The sequence below is a fragment of the Delphinapterus leucas genome, chromosome 20 (assembly GCF_059928025.1).
Source record: "Delphinapterus leucas isolate spDelLeu-1000000601 "Yukka" chromosome 20, BTC_Dleu_Yukka2, whole genome shotgun sequence".
In the NCBI taxonomy this organism is placed as follows: domain Eukaryota; kingdom Metazoa; phylum Chordata; class Mammalia; order Artiodactyla; family Monodontidae; genus Delphinapterus; species Delphinapterus leucas.
In genome coordinates, this window is record NC_143148.1 from 27,365,609 (window position 1) to 27,393,041 (window position 27,433).

Here is a 27,433-nt window from a genome sequence, read left to right on the forward strand (position 1 = left end):
ATTTCTGTGTGTGTTCACCCCCCGCCCCTTCCCCCCAGGACCCCTCCAGACACCAGGCTGTCCTGGGGACGGCGTTCTTCACGCTTGCCGTGTTTGTGGCTCTCTACGCGCTCGTGTATGTTGAGTGCCTCGTCCGCCGGTGGCTCAGGGCCTCGGCGCTACTCATCTGGGCCTGCCTTGTGACGCTGGGCTATGTGCTGGTGTTTGACTCATGGATGAAGGAGGCCTGTGACTGGGAGCAGGTAACAGGGCAGGGGACCCTGGCGCCCCTGGGGGCTGGGTGCTGCCAGCCAGCTGTGCACTCGGTAGCTCCTGTCCCCTCTGGGCATCAGATCCCTTCTGGAGACCGGGCCGCATTGGGTGTGCCAGCCACGGGCCCCTCCCTCTCTCCGGGCTGTGGTTCTGTGACTGAGATGGGCCCTGGGCTGATCTTGTTCTCTCAGGCCTGTGCTGATGCGATGGGGGTGAGGTGGGAGAAGAGTGTCCACGTGAATGTCTGGCTGTGCTCTTTCTGGAAATGACACATTTCCAGCTCAAAGAGGCAAAAAGGCACAGACTGGCTCACGTGCCAGGAGGGGCCCAGGGGTTGGTCTGGGGCTTCAGCAGGAAGGCCAGGTCCCGAGCTCTCCAGGCTCTGCTTTCCTCTGTGCTCTTTCATTCCCTGTCAGGCCACCCCCAGCTCGGGACAGAGGTGCCTGCGGCACCTCCGGGCTGCCCGTCCACCAGCCTACCCACGCCAGCTGAAAGAGACAGCCCTTTCTCAACCAGCTTGAGCTGCGCTGGCTGGCCTGGGGCATGGGCCCAGCCCTGGACGGTCATTGTCACCGGGGAGGGGGGCGGCTCTGACAGTTGGGGCTGGGTCCTGTGACTGGGGTGGGGTGAGGCTCGGGCAAGCCATGCAGGTGGGAAGCTCGGGGGAGGGTGCCGTTCCCAGCAGGGGTGGGAGCGGGCGGGTTGGGCGGGGGTGGGGGGGGAGCAGCAGGGGCCAGCTCAGAGCGTGGGCGGGGCCGGTGAGCTGGGCTGCTGGGGGTGGCAGTAGTTACCATTCCTGCGGAGGGAGGGCCGTGGGCAGTGGGCACCAGGCGAGAGCTCGCTGGGTCACGAGGGCGGCGGAGGCTCAGCCTCAGCCCCAGATGGTAAATCAGCTTGTAGGAGATGATGCTGGCTGGGCCTCATTTTCTCCTTCTATCCTGTGTCTGTCGCTGCCTCTCGCCACACAGGGTGGGGGAAGGGGCCGACCTGAGGGCCGAGGGCGCGGGGAGGGGGGCGTAGCCTCAGAGTTCAGGCTTCCAGGGCCATCCCCGCGAGCCGGGGCTGCGGAGTGACCCCAGCTGGGCCCCGGGCAGGGGCGGCGTGGTGGCCGCGCTCACGACGCCTCTGCGTGCAGGTGCCCTTCTTCCTGTTCGTGGTCTTCGTGGTGTACACGCTGTTGCCCTTCAGCACGCGGGGTGCCGTCGTGGCCGGCGTCGTCTCCAGCACCTCCCACCTCCTGGTGCTCGGCGCTCTGATGGGGGCCTTCACCACGCCCAGCGTCCGGGTAGGGCTGCAGGTGAGGGGCGTGTGGGTCTGGGGCGCGGGGCCGGCTAAGGCCTTGGGTGGGGCTTTGGTTTGGGCCGAGGGCAGCCAAGGCTGGAGCGGGTGAGTTGGAGGCCTCGGAGACAGAGGTGTTTGCCGATGGGTGGCCTCGAGGCCGGGCTTCGTCCAAGTCGGCAGGTGCCCTGCCCTGCAGCCTGTTCTTTGTTGGCCTGGGGTACCCCGGAGGCTGAGCCCTGACCCTCGGGCCTCCTTCCTGGGTCCAGCGCACTACTGCTGGGTGAGGCCCTGTTCCCGAGGTTTCGCTCGTTCAGCCCAGAGCCCCATCTGCACAGGGTCGGACGCCGCGTCTGGTGTCCTTCGCGTTGAGTCATGATGAACAGTTGGTGGTGGCGCGCAGATGTGTCTTCCTCCTGAGCAGGCCTGGTGTCTGGTCTGGGAGGTGGGGGCCAGAGCTCTGGGCAGCCAGCCTGGCCCTGTGCCTTCCGTGGCAGTCCTTGGCTCTCCCTCTGGGCTCTGTGAGGGGCTGTGCTCCTGCCGCCCTGGAAGTGGCTGGCTGCTCCGGTCTCTGGGGCCTGAGCGCTTCTGCACCAGGGAATGTCTGGTGGATGCTGAGACAGGCCTGAGTCCTGGTCCTGGGGTCGCAGTGACCTACTAGGAGACTAATGAGTCTAGGAGACCAGTGAGTCTGAACCTGTTTCCCTGCCTGCCCACCCCAGGGAGGCTGCAGCCCGAGTGGGTTGGGAGGCCAGGGATCGGGGAGGGGGTGCCGTCACCGGCCCACCAAGGGGGTCGGTGTCCTGGGGCACGGGCCAGGCCTGATGCTGAGCCCGCCACGGCCCGCCCGCAGCTGCTGGCCAACGCTGTGGTCTTCCTGTGCGGGAACCTCACGGGCGCCTTCCACAAGCACCAGATGCAGGATGCCTCCCGAGACCTCTTCACCTACACTGTGAAGTGCATTCAGATCCGCCGTAAGCTGCGGATCGAGAAGCGCCAGCAGGTGGGGACCCGCCTGGCCCTGCCCGGCCCCCCGGCTGTCCCCCCGGCCCCACGCCCTGCATCCTTTCTCTGAGGATGTGCTCACTGAACAGCACGGTGAGGCGCCTGGGGCACCTGGCCAGACACCTGTGCTGGTGTCATCCCGGGGGCTGCTGGGGACACGGGAGGGTGTGTGCCTGCCGGGTTGGTAGCAGGGTGTAGGCCAGCAGCAATGGGGCACGTGGTGGGCAGAGGGGCAGGAGGGCAGAGAGGATGGAGACCCGGGGCCTGACGCCGCCCTGCCTGTGCCCCACGTGCCAGGAGAACCTGCTGCTGTCCGTGCTGCCTGCCCACATCTCCATGGGCATGAAGCTGGCCATCATCGAGCGGCTCAAGGAGCGCGGGGACCGCCGCTACCTGCCTGACAACAACTTCCACAGCCTCTACGTCAAGCGGCACCAGAACGTCAGGTGGGTGGCTGGCCGGGCCCGTATGCGCAGTGTCTCCCAGGGCGGCCCCGGCAGGTGGCCCGCTGCCCTCCTACCTGTAGGCCCAGGTCCCAGCCCGCACGGGGACTGGGGAGAGGTAAATCCAGGCGCCTCCCTGGGCCTCAGTCTCCCACTTGTTCCCCCAGGGGGTGGGGGCAGATTAGATTAGTATTGGGGGAGATCCACTGCCCCCTAAAATTGTCAAACTCTGTGCACGAACGTGACTGTTGGGAAGAAAGGGTCTTTTCAGATGATTCTCAAAGGGGCACAGGCCCCCCAAAAGGAGATGAAGCCCCACCCAGGTGACCGCCAGGGACCCCCCCCCCAGTCCTGACACCATCTTTGACTGACTTGAAGGGGCTGCAGAATCTTACTCAGTGGCGCTGACCTGAGTGAAACGCAGATGTGGGCGCTGTGAGCTCCACCCTGGTCCTCTGCCTGCAGGCTCTGCATTACCCCCGAGACTGGCCTGCTGCCTCTGGGCTGTGGATGGTCCAGAACTGTAGACTCAGGAGCGGGGAGATCTGGTGCAAAATGCAGCTCTGGCTTCCCAGCAAGTCTTAACCTCCCTGGGACTCAGTTTGCTCGTCTGTAGAATGGGGTTCCTACAAGGGCAGCGTGAGGACTAGATGTGTGAAAGCGCTGGGTGTGGAGCTCAGCTGGAGGGAGCGTGCAGTCACATCTTACCAGGGCTTTAGCTCTGAAGTCTGCGCAGAGGTGAAATCCAGGTATAGGGAAGGGGAGAAGTTCCCAGGTGCCCGAGAATCCACCTGTAAGGGCTCCATTCAGTCATCTGTGGTGAGGCTCTAAAGGGGTTGGGGGTTCCGGAGGGCCCCTGCAAACTGGGGCTTGCTTCATTTTCTTTGATGTGAAGCCTCTGGAACTTTAATTCATCCTTATGGCGGCGGGTTTCTCTCCCATCCCTGGTGGCAGAGGGCTCGCAGGGGTGATTGGGTGCGGGGCTGGCAGATGCTCAGGGGCTCTTGGCCCTGACCCTCCTGCTGGCCCCCCTACCCCCAGCATCCTCTATGCTGACATCGTGGGCTTCACGCAGCTGGCCAGCGACTGCTCCCCAAAAGAGCTGGTGGTGGTGCTGAACGAGCTCTTCGGAAAGTTCGACCAGATCGCCAAGGTGAGCCCACTGACCTGTGCTGCCTCCCCTCCGCTGATGGTAAAGTCAGGAGCCCTTCCCACCGCATCCACAGCGTGTCCTGTGTCCAGCGCTGTGCTGAGATGGGTGTGGGGAGGCCTGGGCTGCATTTTAGCATTCAGTCAGCAAAGCTTTCAAGTGCTCCATGGTCAAAGTGGAGGTTGAGCCAGGATCCTGTCCCCCAGAGTGTCAGTGCACACTGGGGAATGCACTGGGCTTCACGAGCTTAGAGGGGGACTCCAGAAGGCTGCCTGGAGGAGGAGGCGGCTCCATCCTGACTACGCAGGGTCAGCAGCCTCAGCTTCACCTGGGAGCATGGGAGGACTGTGGAATGCCAGGCCTCACCCGGCATCTGTCTCTTGACAAGATCGCAGGGCGAATAGTCTGCACGTTAAAGTTTGAGAAACCTAAAAAGAAACTGAAGAGGAAAGGGAACAGTGTTATGGGCAGAGGGAACAGCATATGCAAAAACCTAGAGAAGAAAGAAAGCTCTGTGTGTCCATGCAATGAAAGTGGCTCAGTGTGAGTGGGACAGAGTGTGTTGGCGGGGAACATGGTCACAGGGTCAGACATTCAAGGACTTGAGGGCTGAGTTGAGGAGCGGGATTTGACCTCAGGACCCTGGGGAGCATAGCAGGTGCCAAGCAGGGAGGGCATTGGGCAAGGAGAGCCTCCAGGGTTCAGCCAAGGCAGGAGGGGTCTGGAGACCAAAGAGGGCTGAGCTGAGATCTCACTGTTTTGTCTTCACAAGCAACACCCAGCTCCAGGGGTGTGTGTAGGGGGCTGGGGAGGAGCCTCAGTTATTCATTAATTTACCACCTGGTCCGGGGACCTGCTGAGTAGCAGCCCTGGGCTGCCCTCAAGTTGCTCCCAGGCTACGTGCTATGTGGTTGGAAGAGGGGTACAGGGGGCAGGACTTGGGGGTGCTTATTTAGCCCAGCCTCAGGTGGTCAGGAAGGCTTCCTGGAAGTGGTAGCCACTGAGTAGAGACCCAAGTGTAAGATTTAGGGCAGTGGCTCTCCGTCCTGGCTGCGTGTTTGAATCACATGAAAAGCTTAAGTAAAACCCCAGTACCCATGCCCGCACCCATGAGAGTTTTTCAGAGCCTCCCGGGTGACTCCATGTGCAGAGAATCGATGGTTTAGAACTTGATGGGAACAAGTTCTGGCCTCGCACTCAATCTTGGGAGGGACTACCTCACCAGGAGCAGGCTCCACCTCAGGAGATGAGCTTCCCGTCACAGGAGGTAACCAAATTACAGTTGGACACCACTGGCCAGGGGCGCTCTGGAGAGCTGTCCCCCCTGGGTACTGTGGACTGTGTGACTCTGAGGGTCTGTTTAGCCGGGAGCCTTCCTTTAGGAGCTTCCTTCCTTCATGATGTCTCTGGTGGAGGTTCCTAGAGGTTGGGCCTTATGTGGGCCCAGGCTCCATCCTCACTACGCAAAGCCACAGCTGGCTCTTCCCCTGCCACAAAGCCAAGGACCTGCCCTTGCCCTTTTGGACACAGCCCGCTCTCCATGGCAGGCCCAGGAGGCAGCCTCATTTTATAGATGAGAAGAAGGAGGCTATGGCAGGTGCCAGTCTTCAGGCCAGAGTGTCCAGTCCCTGGGCAGACACAGCAGGCAGAGCTGGTCCCAGCCTTTTCTCCTATCAGCAATCAGATTCCAGAACTGTAACCTCCTGGTGAGAGCCAGGGCCTCCTCTCAGAGGTGTCCGCATTGCGTCTGGGCTCAGGCATTTTCTGTCCCAACACACTCACACAACTCCTCCAGTTTGTAAGTCTCAGAGGCGCGGGGAAGAGCAGCCTGGGGAACGTGGCCTCCTGTAAATCCCTGACAGCGGGGCTGGATCCAGACTGTTACCCTGCGCCTGGCTCTGGAGGAGATAAGATAAGGGCAGCGGTGCCCTGAGCCTGTGCCTGGGTGTCCCAGCCCTCGCCGAGCTTCTGCTGCTTTCTAGGAAAGCACTGTCCTCCCCCACCTCCGTTAGGCCATTCAGAACTCAGCATGTGCCAGACGGAGCACACCGGGAAGCAGCTGGCACACACTCAGATGGGTCATTGGAGGAGGGCTTAGGAAGGGGACTGCTCACAAAGGCCTGGCGGGTAGGGGACCTCGAGGGAGGGATGGGGCCTGGCCTGGTCATCGGTGCTGGGTGGTCACCCACAGGCCTGGTGGGCATGCCAGGGAGTGGGCACTGGATCTGGAGACAGAGGGTACCCTGGTTCTAGGGGCCAGCCCTCTGGGAAAAGGCAGGAGGGAGCTGGGGCAAGGCTTCACTGGAGCCCAGTAGGCAGCTTCTCCTTCCTGTTCCCTTAAATCCCACCCTCAAGGCCTTGATATGTATGGCCGCCTTTGCTAAGGGCTTATGGAGGGTCAAGTACCTGCAGCACCACCTCAGATGGAACCTCAGACAGCCTATCTGGGCCTCCCCTTCCCCTCCAGGGGCATTTTTTTTTATGTGACCCCACCCTCTCTCCCCACTCCCATCTTTCATCTCTGTTCTTCCCCCACTCCCCAAACCCTGTATCCCTAGCAGCAGAGTCATCTCTTGGGTTACCTTGACACCTGCTGACCCCATAGCTTATGGCACCTGCTACCTCTCTGTTCTCACCCCTCCTACTCTCTCCACTCCACCCACACTGACTGCTGTGCTATGTCTCAAACACCCTTCTGGCCTCAGGGCCTTTGCACATGCTGCTTCCTTCTGCCCGGATGCTCTTCCTCCAGATCCTGGCATGGCTTGCTCCCTCAGTTCCTTTAGGACTTTGCTCGAATGTTACCTTCACTGGGCGGCCTTTCCTGGCCTCCTGGGAACTTCCTCTTCCTTCCCATTTCTCATTTTTCTCCATAGCACTTATCATGGGTGTCTACAGATTTTATTTATGTAGCTTAGTGTCCAGCTCTGCCACTGGCTGCAGGGATTGTTTTCTGTTTTGCTCACTGCTGTGTCCCAGTGTCTGGGGCAGAGCAGGGCACTCCGTAGATGCTCAAACATTGCATAGATGAATGAAACAAAGGTAGCGCCTCCCTAGAGACCCTCAGGTGGCCACCCTTGGTAACACTTGCTTTTATCCCTGACACCTGCTTGGGGTTCCTCCTGCAGACCCCCCGTGTTCCCCATCCTTTTGCCGGGCCCAGAGGCAGTTGCTGGTGGCTGGTGCCCCAGGAGAAAGCCCCTGGCCAGAAGAGAGCCTGGTTGACTCTGGAGGGTGTGGGGAGGTGGCCAGCATGCCTGCTCCATGGCCCCTGGGCCATCTGCTGACCAGGCCTCCCCTTGCCCTGCAGGCCAATGAATGCATGCGGATCAAGATCCTGGGCGACTGCTACTACTGTGTGTCAGGCTTGCCCGTGTCCCTGCCCAGCCACGCCCGCAACTGTGTGAAGATGGGGCTGGACATGTGTGAGGCCATTAAGTAGGTACCACGCACAAGCCTGGGGCACTGGGGCCTGTTCCCACGGCGGGCCCCTTCTGCTCCCCAAGGCATGCTGGGGAATGCATTGTCCCTGCTTTGCATATGAGGAAACTGAGGCTCCAGGGGCGCAGGAGGCTTACCTGGACCACTCAGCAGTGTGTTTGCATCCCTCCCTCTGGGCCCACTGGGACTCCGAGTTCCAGAGAGTCTCAGAAGCTCAGAGCTGAGGGCCATGAGGACGGGCAGCTGGGCTCCGTTTCTCCGGAGGCTGAGCCTTTGCAGCAGCAGGGGAGCTGGCAGACGCAGCGTTGGACTCCAGGCCTCCGTCTGCTTCCTGTTCCCCCTGTGAAGACCCTAGAGTTGGGGGACTAGCCCTCAGCCTCCTGCGGCTCCTTGCCACCAACATCCCAGCTCCCCACAAGGCTCTCTGGAGCCCCGAGCAGCCGTGGTCTGTGGTGGTCAAGCAGGTGGCGGAGGGCCAGGCAGGCTTGGCCAAACGGCCCAGCGTTCGGGGCAGAGCCGGGCGCGGCTGGGCTGCCGGGCAGCGCACAGCTTCCGCGCAAACCCAGCTCCGGCTTGTCCTCCTGAAGTCTCACCAGAATAAAACCCGGTCAGGGAGTTGGTCCAGGTCACAGGCTGGCTCTGCGTCACCGCCTGTGTGACCTCGGGCTGGTGCCACAGCCCTGGGGCTTCCTTCCCTCCCTGGAGCATGTGGAGGTTGTGCGGGCCCTCCGCTCCCACTGGCTTTGACCCCGGCAGGCTCGGTCCATCCCTAGCCCGTTGGCGGACACGTGGCACCGGCTGCTGCCCAGGCCCTCACGCACTTATCAAAGGGACCCGGAGGCCTGCTCGTGTTGGGGGTGCCTTGTGCCCCAGGGAACTCTGAAGTTGGGGCTCCTTGTACTAAGTGGTGCTGGCAACCCCCAGTACTCCCAGTTCCCAGAGATGGGGGTGTGTAAGGCCCCCGAGGGCTGGCCCCATGTTCCTTGTTTCTGCTGGGTTTGGGGCAGTGTCTGGATCCCTCTGCAGACTCCAGCTGGGGCTGCCAGGCAGGGGTAACACCCAATGATAGTATGTTAGGGCCTCCAGCAGGAGCCACCGTGACCAGTGACAGTTGGAATTCCTCCTCCTTTTAACAGCCTTTGAGCTTGGGGCGGCCACATCCATTTGCACACTCCTAGACATGGGGGGCTCATCCCCTTGCAAGGAGGCAGCCCCCTCAGGCTGAGAACGTTCTCTTCTGTGAGCTGGGCCTGCCCTGTTCCCATACGCTCCCCGCACCCTTGCTCTGCCCCCACCCCGTGCCATACCCCCTACCAGGGACCTTGAGCCTGTCCTAGGGTTCAGGGCCCCCCAGCAGCCCTGGCTGGGGTGGGCTGACGGGCCTCTGCCCCAGGCAGGTGCGGGAGGCCACAGGCGTGGACATCAGCATGCGTGTGGGCATACACTCGGGGAACGTGCTGTGCGGTGTCATCGGGCTGCGCAAGTGGCAGTATGATGTGTGGTCCCATGACGTGTCCCTGGCCAACAGGATGGAGGCAGCTGGAGTCCCTGGGTGAGGCTCAGCTGGATGGCGGTGGGGTCAGAGGTCTGGGGCTGACTCTGGGCTGCGGTGGTGGGGTATCAGCATGGGGTCAGAGAGGGAATCAGTGACCTGAAGTGGGGGGAGCCCGCCCGGGCTCCGGCCTGCTCAGCCCTGCCTGCTGTGCACCCCCGGGTGGGTGTCTGCCCTCGCTGGGCCCTGCTGCTGTCTGACTCTCGTCTCCCCCAGCCGGGTGCACATCACAGAGGCGACGCTGAACCACCTGGACAAGGCGTATGAGGTGGAGGACGGGCATGGGCAGCAGCGGGACCCCTACCTGAAGGAGATGAACATCCGCACCTACCTGGTCATCGACCCCCGGGTACGAGGCTCAGCCGCGGCAGGCTGGGGGGTGGCGCTGGGGCTGTGCTTGGGAGCAGGGCCCACGCCCGGGGCATGGCCCCCGTGGAGGGAGAGGTGGGGCCCGCCCGGGGTAGGAGGCAGTGCCCCGTTACTAGGCATGGTCTAGGCCCCAAGGGACAACTTCTCTGGACCTCAGTGTTCTGTTCTATGAAACGGGGATAACAACGGCCCCTACCTCAAGAGGAGAAAAAGCTAATCTGAGTGAAGCCCTCCCCGTCAACTGGGTGCATCATAAACGTTCTAGAAACAATAGTCACTGTTAGTTTATTTTCCATGAGGTTGTCACTAATCGTCCAGATTTTCAAAAGACACGTTTTAAAAACACGCTTTGGATGGGAGTCAGGGAAGCAAGGAATGGCCAGGGGGCCAATAGGCAGGAGCCCCTGTGTGTCCTGGGCTCTGACCCGCCGCGTGCGCCTGCCCGGCCGGCGCCTCTAGGTTCTCAGTTGGCCCCACTCCCTTCAGGACCCCGTGGTGGGGAAGGCTGTGAGCCTGCTTCTGGGCCGTGGGCCCCGGGCCTGCGCCGGCAGGGGCTTTTCGCTCCCGCCTGTGGGAGGCCAGCTCGTCTGGGCCCTCGGTGAATCATCCTTGGGGCTTGCTCAAGAATGTCGGCAGTGGCTTGCTCCTTCCAGCTCCGTCTCACTCTGGCCTTTGCCGTCCTCGGGGCTGGCCCGCCTGCCAGTCTCTGGGGCAGCCGCGGGCCCGCCTGTGAGCCTCCCCCGACACCCTCGGGCTTCATCCTGCCGACATTCCCAGTGCGCCCTAGGTGGGTCAGCCATGCTGAGCGAGCATCGGGGGAACCCCTCCTGGTACCTTGGGGCTGCTCCCAGCCCACTATTGTGGAAACCACCCAGCCCCTCGCCCTGTCCCTGCAGCTCTGGGCCCCGCCCCCCGCCCACTCCTCTGACCCCCCCCCCCCCCCCCCGCTTCCTTCCTCCCCCGCCCTGTGCCAGCCTCCTGTCCCTCCACTGCCAGGCTCTTTCCACTGCAGAGCCCTTGTCACTGCTGCCCCCTCAGCCCAGAGCCCTCTGTCCCAAATGCTCCTGTTTATCCTTTTTACTGTTTATTGTCAGTGTGAGCTCCACGGGGGCAGGCTCGGGGTGGGGGTCCCTCTTCTCCAGGCTTCAACCCCCGGTCCTAGGACAACGCCTGGTACAGAGCAGGGCCCCAGATAGCTTGTGAACGAGTGAAGCAGAGCCCTTGACCCCGAGGTGGTGGCAGGCGTAGTCCTGTAACCCACCCCGCAGGGCCGCCGGATCAGCAGGTATGACCGCGGGCGCCCAGTCAGACTCGTGTTCCAGATGAACAAGGGAGAAGGCTTTAGTACGAGTGTCTCATGCAGGGTTTACTGGGCACCCTGTCTTTTATCTGGCAACGCTACCTTCCCCCATCTTTGTTTAATTTTATTCATTCCCATAGTTGAAAATTCAAAAAGCAAGAAGGGTGTGCTATAGAAAGTTTTTCGTGCATCCCTGTTCGCCGCCGGCACGTCCCCCCTGACGGGGACCCGTGTGGTGAGAGGTGTCTGTGCGCATCTAAGTAGAGGGGGAAAGACTCCTCTGGCCTCTTTGCTGAGCTGGCGGTAGCGCCTCCACCAGTGTGAGCTTTGCTTCACCAGCGACGTAACTTGGAGACCTTGCCTTCTGCGCACAGAGACCGCCCTCGTCTCTTCTCATGACTGCGCGCTGCGCGCACTGTGCCGAGGCGTGGTGGGAAGGTCCTTTCCCAGCTCTGGCTTCTATAGGCTTATGTGTGTGTGAGGTGCCCCAAGGGATGAGTGTCCAGAGGTGGCCGGTAGGGGGCCCGTGGCCGGTGCAGGTTGCAGGTGCCCTCCCTGGGCCCTGCTTCTCAACAGATGCGTTTTTGCTCAGAACTGATGGATCATCAGGACCCGTTTAATTTTTAGGGACAGTGTCTGGCTTCCCTGCCCTAAGAGAGAAGTGGCAGTGGCCTTGAACTTGAAGAGCTGGTTGCCGTGTAGGCAAGAGTTGCTGACGGTGGAGGGGGAGGCAGAGAAATGTAACCTCCCCAGACCCCCAGGGCAGGTCACTCACCACAAGGTGCCGCTCGCTCTCAGGACCCCGGGACTCTCTGCACAAGGACTGAATTCCATGCCATTCCCTCTGGCCTGGCAGACAGACATGGCTCAGAGTTTAAGAATGTTTCTGTCCTAGGAGGAGGCAAGAAGTTTCCAGGAAAGTTGCTGCCTATGGCTGAACGAGTGTTTGTGGCAGTAGGTGTTGGTCTGTGTGGGTGTTTGTGGGAGCCGCCAGAGACTGGGACTCCTGCAGGGCAGGGCTGTGAGGGGATGAGGGGGACTCAACAGGCCTCGAGATGGCCCGAGCTTGTCCCTGGTGGCCTCGGGGGTCTTTCTCTTCCCTCCCCCTTTTCCAGTCCTGTCTGGCCTCGCCGGCTGAGGATGGTCCCAGGCAGGTTGTTGTTCTTGGCGGGGGGTTGGGGGAGAGGGCGGCAGGGCTGGGCCCCTCCTTCAGGGCCTGGCTAAGCCACCGTGTCCCAGGCATGGCCGCGGCAGGCTTGTGGCAGATACTGGACCCATGCTGTGTGTACGAGTGGAACTCCCTGGAATGCTGCCCCGTGGGGAGCAGCCCTGGGTTGGCCAGCATTCCCCTTCCTCCTGGCTGCTCCCACACGAACGATGTGTGCTGCCACATGTGGGTGGGCAGGGCAGGATGCCTGTGGCTTCTTCCCTGGGTGCCATCTCCCTGGGGTGCGTCCACCGGGAGGGGCCGATGGGCTTTCAGACCCAGGGAGCTTCAGGGGCCAAGTGGAGCCTTCGGGCTTGGGGCCTGACCCCACCTCTTGCTCTGGGGAGGCAGAGAAGGGCCTGAGGGGCTGTGCACAGTTGTGCCTGCGGCAGGGACAGGGCCCCGAGCTGGGGCCTCCCCGGTGCCCGGCCAGGGAGAGCACTGGGCTTCCGCCAGTCCCCGAGGGCCTGCAGACCCAGCAGCTGTTTTGCCGTTTTCCCTTTTGGCCAGATGGGCCAGCGTTCTGGGCAGCGTCGCACTTCTGGGGGAGCGGGATGGGGGCGGGCCGTTCCCGTGCTGAGAGGGGAGGGGTGGGACAGGCCGTGTCTGCGTCTGCCCGCAGAGCCAGCAGCCGCCCCCGCCCAGCCTACACCTCACCAAGTCCAAGGGGGACGCGACCCTGAAGATGCGGGCCTCCGTGCGCATGACCCGCTACCTCGAGTCCTGGGGGGCGGCGCGGCCCTTCGCACACCTCAACCAACGCGAGAATGTGAGCAGCAACGAGACCCCTGTGCCCCACGGGCGGAGGCCCAAGGTAGGACCTCTCCTCCCAGAGAGCTGGGAGCAGGAGCCGCGGGCAGGGGCGGGAGAGCACATGCTACGGGTGTCCTTCCGCTAAGGGTGTCCTTCCGGCCAAGCCTCACTTTCCGCATCTGCAGGATGGTTCCAGGCTCTGCCCTCCCTCGCTCCCTCCTGGGGCCCTTGGGGAAGTGAAGGCATTTGGAGAATGCTCCAGGGTGGCGGGGGATGTCCCTGGCCTCCTGGTTCTCCAGACCAAGTTCAGTTTCAGTTCTGGGTGCCTGCAGCTTGGACAGTCCTTGCATCCGAGAGTGCCAGAGATGATAGACCCAGTCCGGTGAGGCGCATCAGGGCCCCGGGTCCTGGAGAATAACCGTCTCCCCCTCCCTTCCCTTCCAGGCCATTCCCCTACGGCGCCACCGGACCCCTGACAGGTTTGTGCCCTGTCTCCTGCCTCCCTGGCCAAGTCCTGCCCCAGTCACCTCCTCCAGGCAGGCTGCCCTGACCAGCCTCTGTCCAGGAGGGCAGCTCCACAAGGCCCAGCCCTGACTATGGGTTTCGCCATGGCTTGGGTCAGAGTGTTTTTAGGAACCAAAACTTCACAGTGATCGAGTGGCTGTTGTATACCCACCCTGTAGTGGGGTCAGTGGGGTTGGTGTGATGGAACCCTGGGGTTTAGTGGAAGAGACCTTGGACCGGGGCCTGGGGGGTCTGCCCTTTGCTTCTGGCTGGGTGATGCTGGGCCTTCACTTGTCCTCTCTGGGCCTCAATGGGACCCGCCTGTCCCTCCTCCATCCTGCACGAGGCTCTGGGACCTCCTGCAGGCACCTGGGAACCCCACTTGGGTGAGTCATCTCGTCCACACCCCTGCCTCTGGGCAGGTAGATGTAGGTTCCCGGGCTGATGCCGTTGCGGGTGTCTGATTCCAGAAGTGCGTCCCCCAAGGGGCGGCCGGAGGATGACTCGTACGATGATGAGATGCTGTCAGCCATCGAGGGCCTCAGCTCCACGAGGTGAGGCTCCGAGACCTGTGCTCGCCTTGTGCCTCATGCCCAGTGGCTGTGTCCGTGGTGCTGCCTCCTGAGGGTGGCCCCCCACGCCCTCCCCCCGATTCCTCCAGGCGCCACCTCTCACTGCCTGTGTCTCCACCCCACAGACCCTGCTGCTCCAAGTCTGATGACTTCTACACCTTTGGGTCCATCTTCCTGGAGAAGGGCTTCGAGCAAGAGGTGAGGACCTCTGAGCAGCCCCAGGAACAGGGGCAACAAGGCCTGGGGTGGGGGGCGGGTGCTGGCCACAGGGCAGCCAACACCCCCAGAAGGTCTGCTCAGGGAGGGCGCTGGGGAGTCGCTCCAGCTGCCACTGGGGTGAGGACGGGGCTCAGTGCAGCCTGTTTGGGTTCTCTTCTTATTGGCCTCGCCCCTGCACCTGACACCCCCGTTAGTGCTTCCCCGACTTGGGTTTGGGAGACTTTGCTCCCTTCAAATGCCAAACCTCAGCCAGTGCTGATAGGGGCCAGCGTGCACCTTTGGCTCTGCACGTTTTAGGAAAAAGCCCCAAACTCAGTATCAGTTTGACGGGGCCTGACCGGTTCCCCCTTCTGGCTGCTGTAACACCATGCTTGTGTCCCACTAGTGACCGTTCACTTATTTTTCGAGAGTCTACTGGTTCTGCCAACGTCCAAGGCACGTGTGTGTCATTCTGCCCTCACCTGCAGGCCAAGGTGGGCGATGGTACCCATGTCACGGACCCCAAGGTTTGGGGCGTCTTGGCCTCAGGTGTGGCCTGAGAGAGTGACCCAGCCCACGGCTCTCTGGTGCTGGGACCTCTCTGCCGCTTCAGCCTCCAGGACTGGGGGTCTCCCTGAGTTGAGGGCTCCCTGTGTGGGGAGCTTGGGGTCTGGAGGCAGGTGTGGTCACCAGGAGAGCCGCCTGGCGGGCCACCTGCTGGCTGTGAGACCTGGACAGGCTGCCGGGCTCCCTGAGCCTCAGTTTGCTCATCTGCGGCGGGAGCCCTGTGGGCTGAGATCTTGAGACGGTGCCGGGTGTGGCGGGGCGGGCAGCACAGGCCCCCCGCCCGACGGCTTGGGGCTCAGGCCTGGCCGTGCTCCTCGGTTTGGGGTGAGAACAGAACCCCCACTAGCCCCAGTCGCAGCAGCCCCAGAGCTCCCATTTGGTTCTCGCCCACGGACTTGGGCTACAGGCTTTACAGGGACCTTGGAAATGAAGTCAGAGACCTGGGCGGGGTGGGGGAGGGGAAGGTATCACCTCTAAATGTAAAAGAGAGACTGCAGAATGGAAACAGATGAAAATTGTTTGTTCGGTGATGATGTAACAGTCAAGGAGGGGAGGAAGTCAAGGAGGGGGTGTAAGGCTTTTCTTAGAGATGATTAACTCGAGCCAGGGTGGAGCCCAGGAAGGGGTCAGAGCAAGTAGCCTGCCCTGCGGGCAGGGCCTCAGCTGCCCGGCCACCCCTCACAGTCTCTGTCGCCCCCAGTACCGCCTGGCACCCATCCCGCGGGCCCGCTACTACTTCGCTTGTGCCAGCCTTGTGTTCATCTGCATCCTGCTCGTCCATGCCCTGCTCATGCCCAGGTCAGTCGGGGGGTGGGCCGGATGGTCAGGCACACTGGGGTCAGGCTAGGAGGGGTGGTGACTGTGCAGATCCCACCAGAAGACCTGCAGGAAGGGGCTGGCTGTTAGAGTTAGTACCTTTAGGCGTCAGAGCCCCAGAAACTGGACCTGGCACCGTGGCCCCCATACCTGGAGTTGCCAACGTTTAGTTTTAGTGTTAGTTGAACATGCTTGCACGCTCAAGCCGCAGGCCTCCCCACTCCCAGATGCCTCTCGCCTTCAAAGTCACCTGTTTTCTGTGTGGCCCTTCAGGCATTTCAGTGTTTTGAGACTGTTGCCTTAGGTGTTTGGAGTCCTAGAAGGGCAGACTCCTAAAACCGTAGCTGCTACCACCTCCCTCTTAGGTGTGGGAAATTGAGGCCTGGGGGGCGGCTTAATGCCTTATCCAGGGTGTGTGGCCAGTACACAGGAGCCGCTGAGATTCACGCTTCTGCGAAAGGGCTCTGTTGCTGGGGGCGGGGACGGGGCTGAGGTCACAGGGAGGTAGGAAGGTCAGCCAGTTGGAGGCTTCTGGAAGGGTAGTTAGGCCAAAGGATCCACTAGGATCGTGGTTCAGGATGTGCTTAATAAAGACGAAATAGGGAACGCTTTTCGATGGTGCTTGTGTGCCGGGCAAGAGTCTGAAGGCTGTATAACCAGTTATTTCTTGTATACTTGGCCCGGAAAGCGGGGCGTGATGTTGACCTTGGTCCTCATGTCTCGGCCAGGCCTTGTGTGTTGTTCGTGGGGCAGCTGGACCACGGTGTGCAGTGTGCCCCTTCGGCTGAGTGCAGAGTAGCAGTTTGGGAGGGGGGAGAAGGTGAACTGAGGCGCTGGGGGTGGGGAGCATGCCGGTGGCTTGGTCCTGGGCAGAGGGTCCCCCAGAACTTAGGTTTTTCCTTCCTCTCCAGGATGGCGGCTCTGGGTGTGTCCTTTGGGCTGGTAGCCTGCGTGCTCGGGCTGGTACTAGGCTTGTGCTTTGCCCGTGAGCTCTTGGTGAGTGGGGAGGCCCCTGACTGGGCGGCGGGCAGGCCGGGCCCACCAGGTGTCGGGGCTGTGGTGGTGCGAGCCCCGGCCCCGTGACCCCTGCCCCTCCGGCCTGGAGCACGGTCTGGAGGCTTCTCCCAGGGCTCTCCGTCCTATGTGCTAGTAGTCTGCAAGCGGCTGTGGCTGTCCCCAGCCCCAAGGGTGGGGCTGTCCCTGCTGTCTACGCACCACACGTGTCCTGAGCTCTGGGCCGGGCGGGCACAGCACCCCTGACTCCCCAGCAGAGCTCTCAGAAGCTCTCGCTCTGCTGGGCCCTTGGGCTGTGGGCCCCCGGGCCAGGCCTCCTGCGGGCTCTCCCTCCACCTCGGGTGTGGGTGCTGGGTGATGACACTGTGATTCCGCAGAGGTGCTGCCCAGCCCGGGGCGCGCTCCGAGCCATCTCCGAGAGGGTGGAGACGCAGCCCCTGCTGCGGGTGTCCCTGGCCGTCCTGACCATCGGCAGCTTGCTCGCCGTCGCTGTCGTCAACCTGGTGGGTTCTGCGGCGGGGACGGCAGGCCTGGCAAAGACCCCTTGGGCCGTGCACGCTTCCGGGGAGGAGGGAGCAGTCTTTGACCCTGGGGACCTCCGGATTCTAGAATCCTATAATCCTGTTGCCTAAAAGCCCATCTGGTGTGACTGTATCCAGAGCCCTGTGAGGTTCCCGTGGCGGCTCTGAGCTCCTCACCCTGTGTTTGTCACATGAGGACTTGGGGGCCCCAAGAGTGTTCACGTGGCCGACCCCACAGGGCCACCACGGCGTCCTGACGTCCCGGTCTTTCTTTCCTGCCCCTGAGGAGGTCCTGTCTCAGCCTTTCTGAGACCCAGTCTCCTCGCTGGGGATGAGCAGCCCTGGGCACAAGCTGGAGGGGACGCCTGGGCCCTGCTTCTCTGGCCGGGCTCGTGTGCTTTGGGCTCAGACAGCACTTGTCCCACCCGGTCCTCCCCCGCTCCGACATTTAGAGCCAGAGTCTCTCCCATCTCCGTGTCCCCTGCACTAGGGACTCTGTGACCACCTCCCTCAGCGTCACCTGCGGAGAAGGGGGCTCACTGAAAATGCTGCTCCCAGCTTCTGCCCCCGCCCCGAGTCAGGCGCTGGGGTGGCGTCCCTGTGCCTTCCTTGGGCTCCCTCTTCCCGCAGTGAAGCCGCCAGCTGTGGTGGGACATCGGGGGCACAGAGGCTCCGGCCAGGCTTAGAGCCAGGCCTGGCAGGAGATGCCCATGGCGCTCTTGGAGGCCCCGGCCCTGCCCTCTGCCCGCTCCAGGTCCCCAGCCCCGCTCAGCCGGGGCAGACCCTGGAGCCCCTGGACCACCCCTCACAGGGACCTGTCTTTTCCGTAGCCGCTGATGCCTTTCCCGGCCCCAGGGCTGCCTGCTGGGAACGAGACGGGCCCGGGGGCCGTGAGCAGCTGGGAGAGGACCCTGTGCAAGCTCCTCCCGGTGAGTGTGTCCCTCGGGGCTCCTGGTGCCCTCACTCGGACTGTCCCTGCGTGCTCAGGACACACTGAGCACCGGAGCCCATGGGCATGGAAGAGCCGAGTCCCCCACCTCCCAGGCGAGGCGGCAGAGCAGGGCTGGGTGGGGCTGAGGGGTCCAGGTGCTGGCGCCTGGGTCCAAGGCGAGAGGGTGGGAGCGCCCTGCGCTGGTGGTTGTCTCCTGACCACGCTCGTCATGATCTCCGCTTCATGGATGGGGGAGTGGTCGTGGGGAGGCCGACGGATTTGCCTCATAGGCGGCGGAGCCAGGACTGGGCCCAGGTGGGCTGACACCAGAAGCTGTGCCTGAAGCACCCTCCCGCACAGGATGAGGGCTGTGGGACTTGAGGGGCTGGTGGTGAATTTGAGCTGGTCTCTAAAGGGCACAGAGGTTATGGGACGGGGGTTGGAAGAGGGGACAGCGAAAAAAAAGCCAAGGCAGGTAGTGGGCACAGTAGGTTTCAGGTGGTCGTGTCACGGGGAGGGGGTGGGGGAGGATTGGGAGATGAAGCCAGAGGTAGGTTAGATCCAGCTCCAGTGGAGCATGAGTGCCAGGGTGAAGAGCTTGGTCTTTATTCTGGGGGCAGTAGGGAGCCACAGAGTGCTCTTGAGCAGGAGAGTAACATGGGCAGAGATGCACTTTGGGGGGCACCGGCTCATGGCAGAACTCAGATCACTGCCTGGACCTTGTCACAGCCTCCCCAGCACCTGCATTTTTATTTACTGCGTTTCTTTTTCCTTGAGTTCACTTGCCATAAGTGGAAGTAAAAATATAGTTAAAAACAACATAATATAGAAAGTTTTAGATTCCGTTGCCTGCTCTTTGTTAAGGGAGGTCAGTGAGGCAGGAGACACACTGGATCTTCATGGATTCCTCTGTGGCTAAAGGTGTCCCTCCCTTGGGTGACCTCTGATCCGGGAGGTGCCTCTTGGTGACGGGAGATGGTGGGGTGACCGACGTCCCCGTCTCCCCAGTATTACACCTGCAGCTGCATCCTGGCCTTCATCGCCTGCTCTGTCTTCCTGCGGATGAGCCTGGAGCTGAAGGTCGTGCTGTTGACAGTGGCCTTGGTGGCCTACCTGGTGCTCTTCAACATCTCCCCGTGCTGGCAGTGGGACTGTTGTGGCTACAGCCTGGGCAACCTCACCAAGACCAATGGCACCCTCAGGTGGGGCTCAGACCCCACACTGCCGGGACCCCTGCCCACTGCCTGTCTCGACTGTGGCCCATCGTAGCACTTTTTGTCTTGTCTTAGTGTCATTTCAAACTAAGGTGTTTTTGCATTCACAGTCCCCTCTGGACCGGACACCTTGTGGGCTGGACCGGCAGGTGGCATGGTTTCCGCTTTACAGAAGGGGAAGTGATAGGCTCAGGCCCTGGGTCTGCAGCACTCAGAGCTGAGTGTGACTCATTTGCAGGGGGTGTCCCTGGTCCCAGGAGGCCACCTGGGTTACCCTGTCTCTAGGCCAGCCTGGGGGCGGGAGGCGGAGGCTTCAGCTGTAGCCCAGTCCCCTGTTTGCGCCATGTCCTGGGTCTCCAGAGCTCTGGAGAGAGCAGTTGGCTCTGGTCTCTTCCCAGACTGATGCGAGGGGCTGGCGTGTGCGTGGTTCTGGGGGCTCTGGGCCTCAAGTGGATTGAGGAGCGGGGGCCTGGCTCCCCTTGAACTAAAAGGCAGGAGCCTGGGGACCCAGAACTAGGTGTGCTCCCGTGGATCTGGCTTGCACCTGCACATTGCTTCTGCTGACCTGCAAGGCCTGTGGCCGCTCCCCTGCCTGCCTAGAGTGCTTTCCTTCAGACTTCGCCATGAATATCCCTTGAGACCCAGGTGTGAGCTCAGATGTCACCTCCCTGTCAACTGTACGTCCCCCTTTTCTTTACAACCTGAAGCGTCCTGTTTGCCAACCCCGAGAATGTGAGCTCCAAGGGCAACAATCTCCCATCTTGTTCACTTTCCCGTGGGCTGGTCCTGCGTCTGGGCCTCGTGCCATCCCCTGAATGTGGGGGGCTTTGGGCAGAAGTGGAGATGACGCCTGCCTTTCCCCTCATATCCAGCAGCTCCCCGTCCTGTTCATGGGATCTGAAGACAATGATCAATTTCTACCTGGTCCTGTTTTACACCACCCTCATCATGCTCTCCAGACAGGTACGGCCCAGGAGGCGCCCTCTGCGTCCCTAGCTCTACCTGGCTCCTTGTACCTCTTTCTGGAGAGGCCGGGGGTGGGGCTGGGGCTGCCTCAGATTTGGAGCAGCACACAGGACTGCAGTCTTTCGGGGACCTCCGGTCCCCTGGGTCGGGGTCCTTGGGCAAGTGTCCTTACCTCCCATCAGGACACGAGTGACATTTAATCCTGTGGGTCACTTGGCTGACTGGGGAGTGGCTGTTGAGTTGGGGACGTTTGCCAGGGGCACAGGCTGCAGTGCTGATGGGCCGGCTCCGAAGCCCCCAGGGTTACGAGTGCACTCTGCCCTCGCTCACTGCTGCCGGGACACCGATGTTCCCTTCTGTCCGCAGATTGACTATTACTGCCGCTTGGACTGTCTGTGGAAGAAGAAGTTCAAGAAGGAACACGAGGAGTTTGAAACCATGGAGAATGTGAACCGCCTTCTTCTAGAGAATGTCCTGCCAGCCCATGTGGCCGCCCACTTCATTGGTGACAAGTTAAATGAGGTGTGGGTGAGAGGGGGCTCAGTCACTAGGACAGGGAGACTGACGGTACAGATGCAGTCCCGTGGAGGGACGCGCTATAGCTACAAGGTGCTTTCTGCACTTGGTTTCCATGGCTCTTGGCCTCACTGATGCGCCCAGGAGACCATGTGTGGTGTTAGCTGTAAGAACACAGGCTTTGGATCGGAGACTAGGGTTCAGGTGTGATTGTGGACAAGATCTCTCACTGCCCTGGGCCTTGATTTTCACGTCTATAAAATGGGGCTGATAGTACTTGGCTGGCAGGATGGTTGCAAGGATCAAATGTCCAGGTATTTGCAATCTGGACCATCTGTTGATGAAAACATGCATTTTTACCAATTCTGTGTAGCAGAGAGTTTTTTTATCTATGGAAACTCGGGCCCAGTGGGCATGGATCCCAGGCCTCCTGTTACCTTCTGCCACCCACGGGTTCTCAAGCCCAGCTGTACAGACCCAGGGTACTTAAAGGAGCCCCAAACCAACCTGAGTCTGACCCTCCCCGACACATTGATTCAGAATCTCCTATTTGTAACGGCCCCCACTTGAGTCCCATGTACAGCCAGCATCTGTTCCTGGAGCGCACGGAATCGCCTCCCGTCTGCTTCCCCCCGCCACCTGCCCCAGCGAGGTCTGGTGGCCACAGGGTCATGTTTCTACCCACCTCCAATCCAGGACTGGTACCATCAGTCCTATGACTGCGTGTGTGTCATGTTTGCATCCGTGCCGGACTTCAAAGTATTCTACACGGAGTGCGACGTCAACAAGGAAGGGCTGGAGTGCCTGCGCCTGTTGAACGAGATCATAGCTGACTTTGATGAGGTAAGGCCTCCCTCCACACAGCCTGGAGAGGGCAGGGTGGGGCCGGGGGCACCCTGCGCCCACTGAACACGTGTGCTGCGGCGCCCTTGGGGAGAACACATGGTACACAAATTATAAAACGTACCTACACGTTTGCTTGTTTGTTTTGTCACGATGTAATTTATCTTCTCTGTGAGGGGCAGCTTGCTTAGGTTTAGGTTGTAGAACAGTCTGATTTCCTGCTAAGCCCATGCTAGCAACCTGTTTCAAAGGAAGTCACTCAGTTTGGGCTTAACTCTTAGCTGCAAATAATCGACATTCCTGTGTAGATACTGTTGGGTGGGGTGTTTGCTCCTTCGCAGGAATGAGACCAGATGAGAATGGAAGAGACAGGGAATGTCAGGGAACAGAGACGAGGGAGCAGCAGGGAGAGAACCCAGAGGCTGTGTCCCCACCTGTATGGAGGTGTGAACTCAGGTGGGAAGGGCCCCGCATGAGAAATGTTTGCATTAGGAGTGGTGGTGGGAGAGAATCCTACACCCTTCTCAGAACCTGGGACAGGCCTGGGCTGCAGCTGTGTTATATGGCCTGCTTCCTTTCGTCTTATAGCTGCTGTTAAAGCCCAAGTTCAGTGGTGTGGAGAAGATCAAGACCATCGGCAGCACGTACATGGCAGCTGCAGGGCTCAGCATCCCCTCAGGGCACGAGAACCAGGTACCCAGGCAATCTGGTGGTCTCATGTCCCAGCCCCAGATGAGGGGAAATTCAAGACAGCCCCAGACCGACACCTCTCTGTGCCCCCTCCTTTGAGGGAAGGGCAGAGGAGCTCATGGCTCAGCCTGAGGGAGCCTTTTGGTGGAGGGGTTGGGGCAGGCGGCCCCTCACCAGGAGGGGAGCTTAGGTGGGGGAGCAGGTCCTAGACCCTCTGTGGAGGAGCCTCGGTACATCTCTGCCCATCAGTGGTCCCCCATGGGTTTCATGCCCAGGCTGGCACACAGTGCTCAGCAGGTCAGGGTGTTCTGGAGCGTCCGTCTGACAGCCGGTGGAGGCAGGAAGACGGGGTGTGATTGGGCCTGGCCCCACGGAGTGCTCTGTCCTGCAGGACCTGGAGCGGCAGCATGCCCACATCGGCATCATGGTGGAGTTCAGCACCGCCCTGATGAGCAAGTTGGATGGCATCAACCGGCACTCCTTCAACTCCTTCCGCCTCCGAGTTGGTGAGGTCCTGGGAAGGCGGGCTGGGCCTGAGCTCCGGGTGGGACTGTGCAGCTCCTGCCTCCTGGCAAATCCACTCTCAGTCCGGTGTATGTTGCCATCTGCTATGAAAAGTTTTAGAAATCCCTTTCTGATCTTAAAACCCCAGTGACTGGGTAATAAGAATTCTTTGCCTACTATTTATGAAGTTACCTTGGCAAGTTTTAAGTAAACAGGAATGTATCACTACGGGGACTGGAAAGCCCAAATCCCTGGCTGTAAAGAGGTGACCTTGAATACACTGAGAACAAAGCAAAATCATTAACCTAAGTAGTCACTGTTAGCTAACGGGGTCTGTGCTCAAAGCCCATTTACTGTTCAAAAGATTAGTAGATACAAGAAGTGTTAACAGTGGACTCAGGTTTCACATCCAGCACAGTCTGGAAAAGAACTGCCCAGGGAGCGCTCTCCTCCCATCCCAAGTACCACCTCCTGTCAGACTCAGGAAGCACCCTTCCAACCTTCATTGCAGTTGTTCTGTCAACGCTTTCTGTGGTTGTCGGGTGGATTCTGTGGCCTTATAAGCCTGAGGCTTTGCCTCTATGATCTGCTAACTGCAAACATGTTCTTTAGGCATAAACCATGGGCCCGTGATTGCTGGAGTGATTGGGGCACGAAAACCTCAGTACGACATCTGGGGAAACACGGTCAATGTTGCCAGTCGAATGGAGAGCACTGGAGAACTTGGGAAAATCCAGGTAAAAGCTCACCTGGGGAAACCTGTGCCCAAGGGGGAAAGAACTTCCCGGAGGTGAGGGAGCCTGGGCATCAGTCAGCTGTGGGATTCTAGCCACAGAATTCTCGAGGGAAACCAGACCCCGTCGGCCGATTTCTCTTCATCCCTCCCACAGCAGATTTTCTTTCTGCTTCTGAAGACATAGGTTTCTTTTCCTTTTCAGGTTACTGAAGAGACGTGTGCCATCCTCCAGGGACTCGGTTACTCTTGTGAATGCCGCGGACTGATTAATGTCAAAGGCAAAGGCGAACTGCGGACTTACTTTGTCTGTACGGATACTGCCAAGTTTCAAGGGTTGGGGCTGAACTGAGGGCTTTAGGTAGGCGCAGAACGTGCTGGAAGCCCATTTCCTTCCCTGAAGCAAGCCAGGGGGAAGGCTCAGCCCCACGTCGGTCACAAAGGCAGTCCAAGGGTTTGGCCATTACCACCCCTAGCAGGTGGTTGTGCATGGCTTCCTTGAACTGGCACTAGAGGATTTCTCAGCTTGAGGCGACCACCAAGCCTTACACACAGGCAGCCAGAACCTCTGTGCTGTCGGGAGTCTGCAACTCGGCCTCCAGCACAGCAGGGAACAGCTCATTTGTGAGTTTTAGACCCTCATCCCCCCAGGTGCTGTGGATGAGACCTCAGAGCATGACCTGGAGACCCCTGCCCACCCCTACTCCCCCTTGGCCTGTGAGCTGCACAGGCGAGACTCGTCTTTCTTTTCTTGTCCGGGATGGGTGGAGACTCCTTTCTCCCCAGCAGAACAGCTAGAAGAGTCCACGTTTCTCATACAGGCATTCTGGTAAAGAGCTGAAAGGGTGCTTGTTTTAAATCTATAAATGGTTTCAAGCAATTGGGAGAAAACCCCCCAGTGGACACTTCTTACTTCTTGTCATCTTTGGTATGTGTCTGTTTTAAATGGATACATTGTTAATGGAGGTATTTCTTATCCTTTAAATGACTTCTGAGATGCTAGACAAATTATCTTCTCTGCAGCGTAGTCTCTGCCTTTGTAACCACTGACACGTAAGTGGGACCACTGTCCAGTGTGAGCATATGAGATCAGCTCAGCTGTGGGATGGAGCTCAGAGGAATGCGGCTCATAGCAGGAAGGCAAGGAGTGTCACAGCCTTGGCTTTGAATCAAACAACTTTGAAGCCAGAATTCTGAGATTAGGTTTAATATGAGAAAAGCCTAGAAAATAAGGTATAAGCTCTTAGCCCTTCCTTGACTCCTCATGCATTTTTGAGCACCCGCTGCAACCTTCAACTCTGTCGTAGCTTTGTACTGGAAAGGAATGGAGTCTGTGTGGAGAGAAGCTGGACAGCCTGTAGTTCTTTCCTTTCCTTCAGTCCTCATAGCTAGCTCTGAAGAGCTTCAAAACTAAGAGCATCTACTCAGCATTAGCACGTGTAGAGGTTCCTGTATCTGGGAGGCCAGCCCTCTCACAGGTGCTCAGATGGCCTTGTTCTCAACTGAATGAATCAAGGCAAGGGAAGACGCCAGGTCTGTGAGGTGGTGTCTTACAGCACTTTAGCTCTAAAAGAATGGAAAGAAGTCTACCTATGTTGTTTCAAGGTGAGAAATAATAATAACCAAACTGCCCTTTCCGTTTTCTGAACTGACGTCATTGCCTCATAACCACAGTATCCCTGGGGTTTCTGATAAATACAGCTGGATTTCACTATCCAGCAGGAATTCTTAGCCAGAAGTCATCCATGAACTCCCCTGAAATTATACAGAAAACCTTGCATACGTGAGGCTTCAAAAGATTACACGACGTTGCAGACAGGTGACTGAGCAGCCAGGTCTGCCTGGGACGGAGGGCTGTGGGGTGAGCTGGCACCCCAGCCACGGGCAGGGAGGGGACTGAAGCCCAAGCTGTTGCCTGCTGGTGCTGTGTCTTGTTGGGAGCTGGGTGGGCTAGTGGCAGCTCTGATGCTCTGCATGAAACTGGAATAGGTAGGAATAAATCACAAGAACTTGCTGGCCTAAAGGAATTGCATTGTGAAAACGCTGGTAAGGGAAATAAGCCGTACTTAAATTGCCTTTTTTACACACCAATTCTTCATCTAAGTACTATGCTGAAATCTATACCCTTAAAATCAGGAGTGACCAGGGCTGCTCAATAGGGCTCTCCTGGGAAGTCAGGAAGGTTCTGTCACGGATATGGTGTAGACACACATCAGTGTGCTGGGCCTCTCTGAGGTGGGCATACTTCTGCTCTTGCAATATGCAAATTACTTTCTTCCTCTGGCAAAGAAATCCCAGTTGGGAGTTTTAAAAAATAATTGGTTACCATATATGTATTTTTCTTTCACTGTGCTCAGATAAGAATATTGTTTTGAGGGTTTTTTTTGTTTTGTTTTGTTTTTGCGGTACGCGGGCCTCTCACTGTTGTGGCCTCTCCCGTTGCGGAGCACAGGCTCCGGACGCGCAGGCTCAGCGGCCATGGCTCACGGGCCCAGCCGCTCTGCGGCATGTGGGATCTTCCCAGACCGGGGCACGAACCCGTGTCCCCTGCATCGGCAGGCGGACTCTCAACCACTGCGCCACCAGAGAAGTCCCTAAGTTTTGAGTTTTTGATGATCAGATCATAGTGTGTAACTGACCATAAAAATCACTTAGTTATTTTTCAAAAATTTGTTTTCCAATTACCAAGTCATTTCTTCACAGGTGTCATTTTGCTTTATGACAAGTATCTTTCCTAACACTGACGTTCTCTATGGGTCAGGGACCTGCTTCAGATTTCTACTGAGGTGGCCTCACTGATGCTAGTGAAAATCACACCTGAAGTTTTCTGGTTTACTTATTAAGAACATTTCCTAACAGACAAGCTCATTAACCACTGTATACATTGTGTATATGTACAGAAATATGCTTTGAGAAAGTACATGCAAATGACTAGGGGTTATTCTATATACTGAATATTTATAGACCTGTAACATTTGTTTCAAAATGTTATAATTTCATTTTTATAAAGCACCAGTGTTTCTCCTTTGTTTAGCTTTTCAGAGATTAAATTAGCAATTTGGAAAACCTGATGTCCCAAGGTTTTTTTTTTGTCAGTTTTTTTTTTTAACATCTTTATTGGAGTATAATTGCTTTACAATGGTGTGTTAGTTTCTGCTTTATAACAAAAAGTGAATCAGTTATACATATGTTCCCATATCTCTTCCCTCTTGGGTCTCCCTCCCTCCCACCCTCCCTATCCAGGTGGTCACAAAGCACCGAGCTGATCTCCCTGTGCTATGCGGCTGCTTCCCACTAGCTATCTACGTTACGTTTGGTAGTGTATTTATGTCCATGCCACTCTCTCACTTTGTCCCAGTTTACCCTTCCCCCTCCCCATATCCTCAAGTCCATTCTCTAGTAGGTCTGTGTCTTTATTCCCGTCTTACACCTAGGGTCTTCATGACCTTTTTTCCTTCGATTCCATATATATGTGTTAGCACATGGTATTTGTTTTTCTCTTTCTGACTTACTTCACTCTGTATGAGACTCTAGGTCCATCCACCTCACTACAAATAACTCAATTTCGTTTCTTTTTATGGCTGAGTAATATTCCATTGTATAGAGGTGCCACATCTTCTTTATCCATTCATCTGATGATGGACACTTAGGTTGCTTCCATGTCCTGGCTATTGTAAATAGAGCTGCAGTGAACATTGTGGTACATGACTCTTTGAATTATGGTTTTCTCAGGGTATGTGCCCAGTAGTGGGATTGCTGTGTCGTATCTTAGTTTTTTAAGGACCCTCCATACTGTTCTCCGTAGTGGCTGTATCAATTCACATTCCCACCAGCAGTGCCAGAGTGTTGCCTTTTCTCCACACCCTCTCCAGCATTTACTGTTTCTACATTTTTTGATGGCCATTCTGATGTGTGATGGTATCTCATTGTAATTTTGATTTGCATTTCTCTAATGATGTTGAGCATTCTTTCATGTGTTTGTTGGCAATCTGTATATCTTCTTTGGAGAAATGTCTATTTAGGTCTTCTGCCCATTTTTGGATTGGGTTGGTTTTTTTTTGTTATTGAGCTGCATGAGCTGCTTGTAAATTTTG

General features: G+C 58.6%; 1 protein-coding gene across 22 annotated transcripts in view; it reads left to right on the forward strand.

Annotated features, from left to right (window-relative positions):
• Positions 1-27,433, forward strand: part of ADCY7 (adenylate cyclase 7) — a 79,328-nt gene that overhangs the window by 34,427 nt on the left and 17,468 nt on the right. For 12 of the 22 annotated variants that reach the window (XM_089903003.1, XM_089903006.1, XM_089903010.1 and 9 more), the window contains 24 exons: positions 39-242; positions 1,388-1,549; positions 2,384-2,533; positions 2,833-2,981; positions 4,020-4,131; positions 5,354-5,395; positions 7,439-7,566; positions 8,963-9,121; positions 9,338-9,470; positions 12,620-12,811; positions 13,195-13,229; positions 13,725-13,808; positions 13,952-14,024; positions 15,292-15,389; positions 16,319-16,403; positions 16,799-16,924; positions 17,773-17,871; positions 18,882-19,075; positions 19,960-20,050; positions 20,420-20,575; positions 21,266-21,412; positions 22,001-22,105; positions 22,494-22,608; positions 23,219-23,343. In XM_089903003.1, the coding sequence (XP_089759129.1) occupies positions 39-242; positions 1,388-1,549; positions 2,384-2,533; positions 2,833-2,981; positions 4,020-4,131; positions 5,354-5,395; positions 7,439-7,566; positions 8,963-9,121; positions 9,338-9,470; positions 12,620-12,811; positions 13,195-13,229; positions 13,725-13,808; positions 13,952-14,024; positions 15,292-15,389; positions 16,319-16,403; positions 16,799-16,924; positions 17,773-17,871; positions 18,882-19,075; positions 19,960-20,050; positions 20,420-20,575; positions 21,266-21,412; positions 22,001-22,105; positions 22,494-22,608; positions 23,219-23,343 (2,964 nt within the window). Of the gene's footprint in view, positions 1-38; positions 243-1,387; positions 1,550-2,383; positions 2,534-2,832; positions 2,982-4,019; positions 4,132-5,353; positions 5,396-7,438; positions 7,567-8,962; positions 9,122-9,337; positions 9,471-12,619; positions 12,812-13,194; positions 13,230-13,724; positions 13,809-13,951; positions 14,025-15,275; positions 15,390-16,318; positions 16,404-16,798; positions 16,925-17,772; positions 17,872-18,881; positions 19,076-19,959; positions 20,051-20,419; positions 20,576-21,265; positions 21,413-22,000; positions 22,106-22,493; positions 22,609-23,218; positions 23,344-23,544; positions 26,406-27,433 lie in introns of those variants that run through there. The other 10 variants (XM_089903017.1, XM_089903013.1, XM_089903014.1 and 7 more) reach the window with 10 other exon arrangements.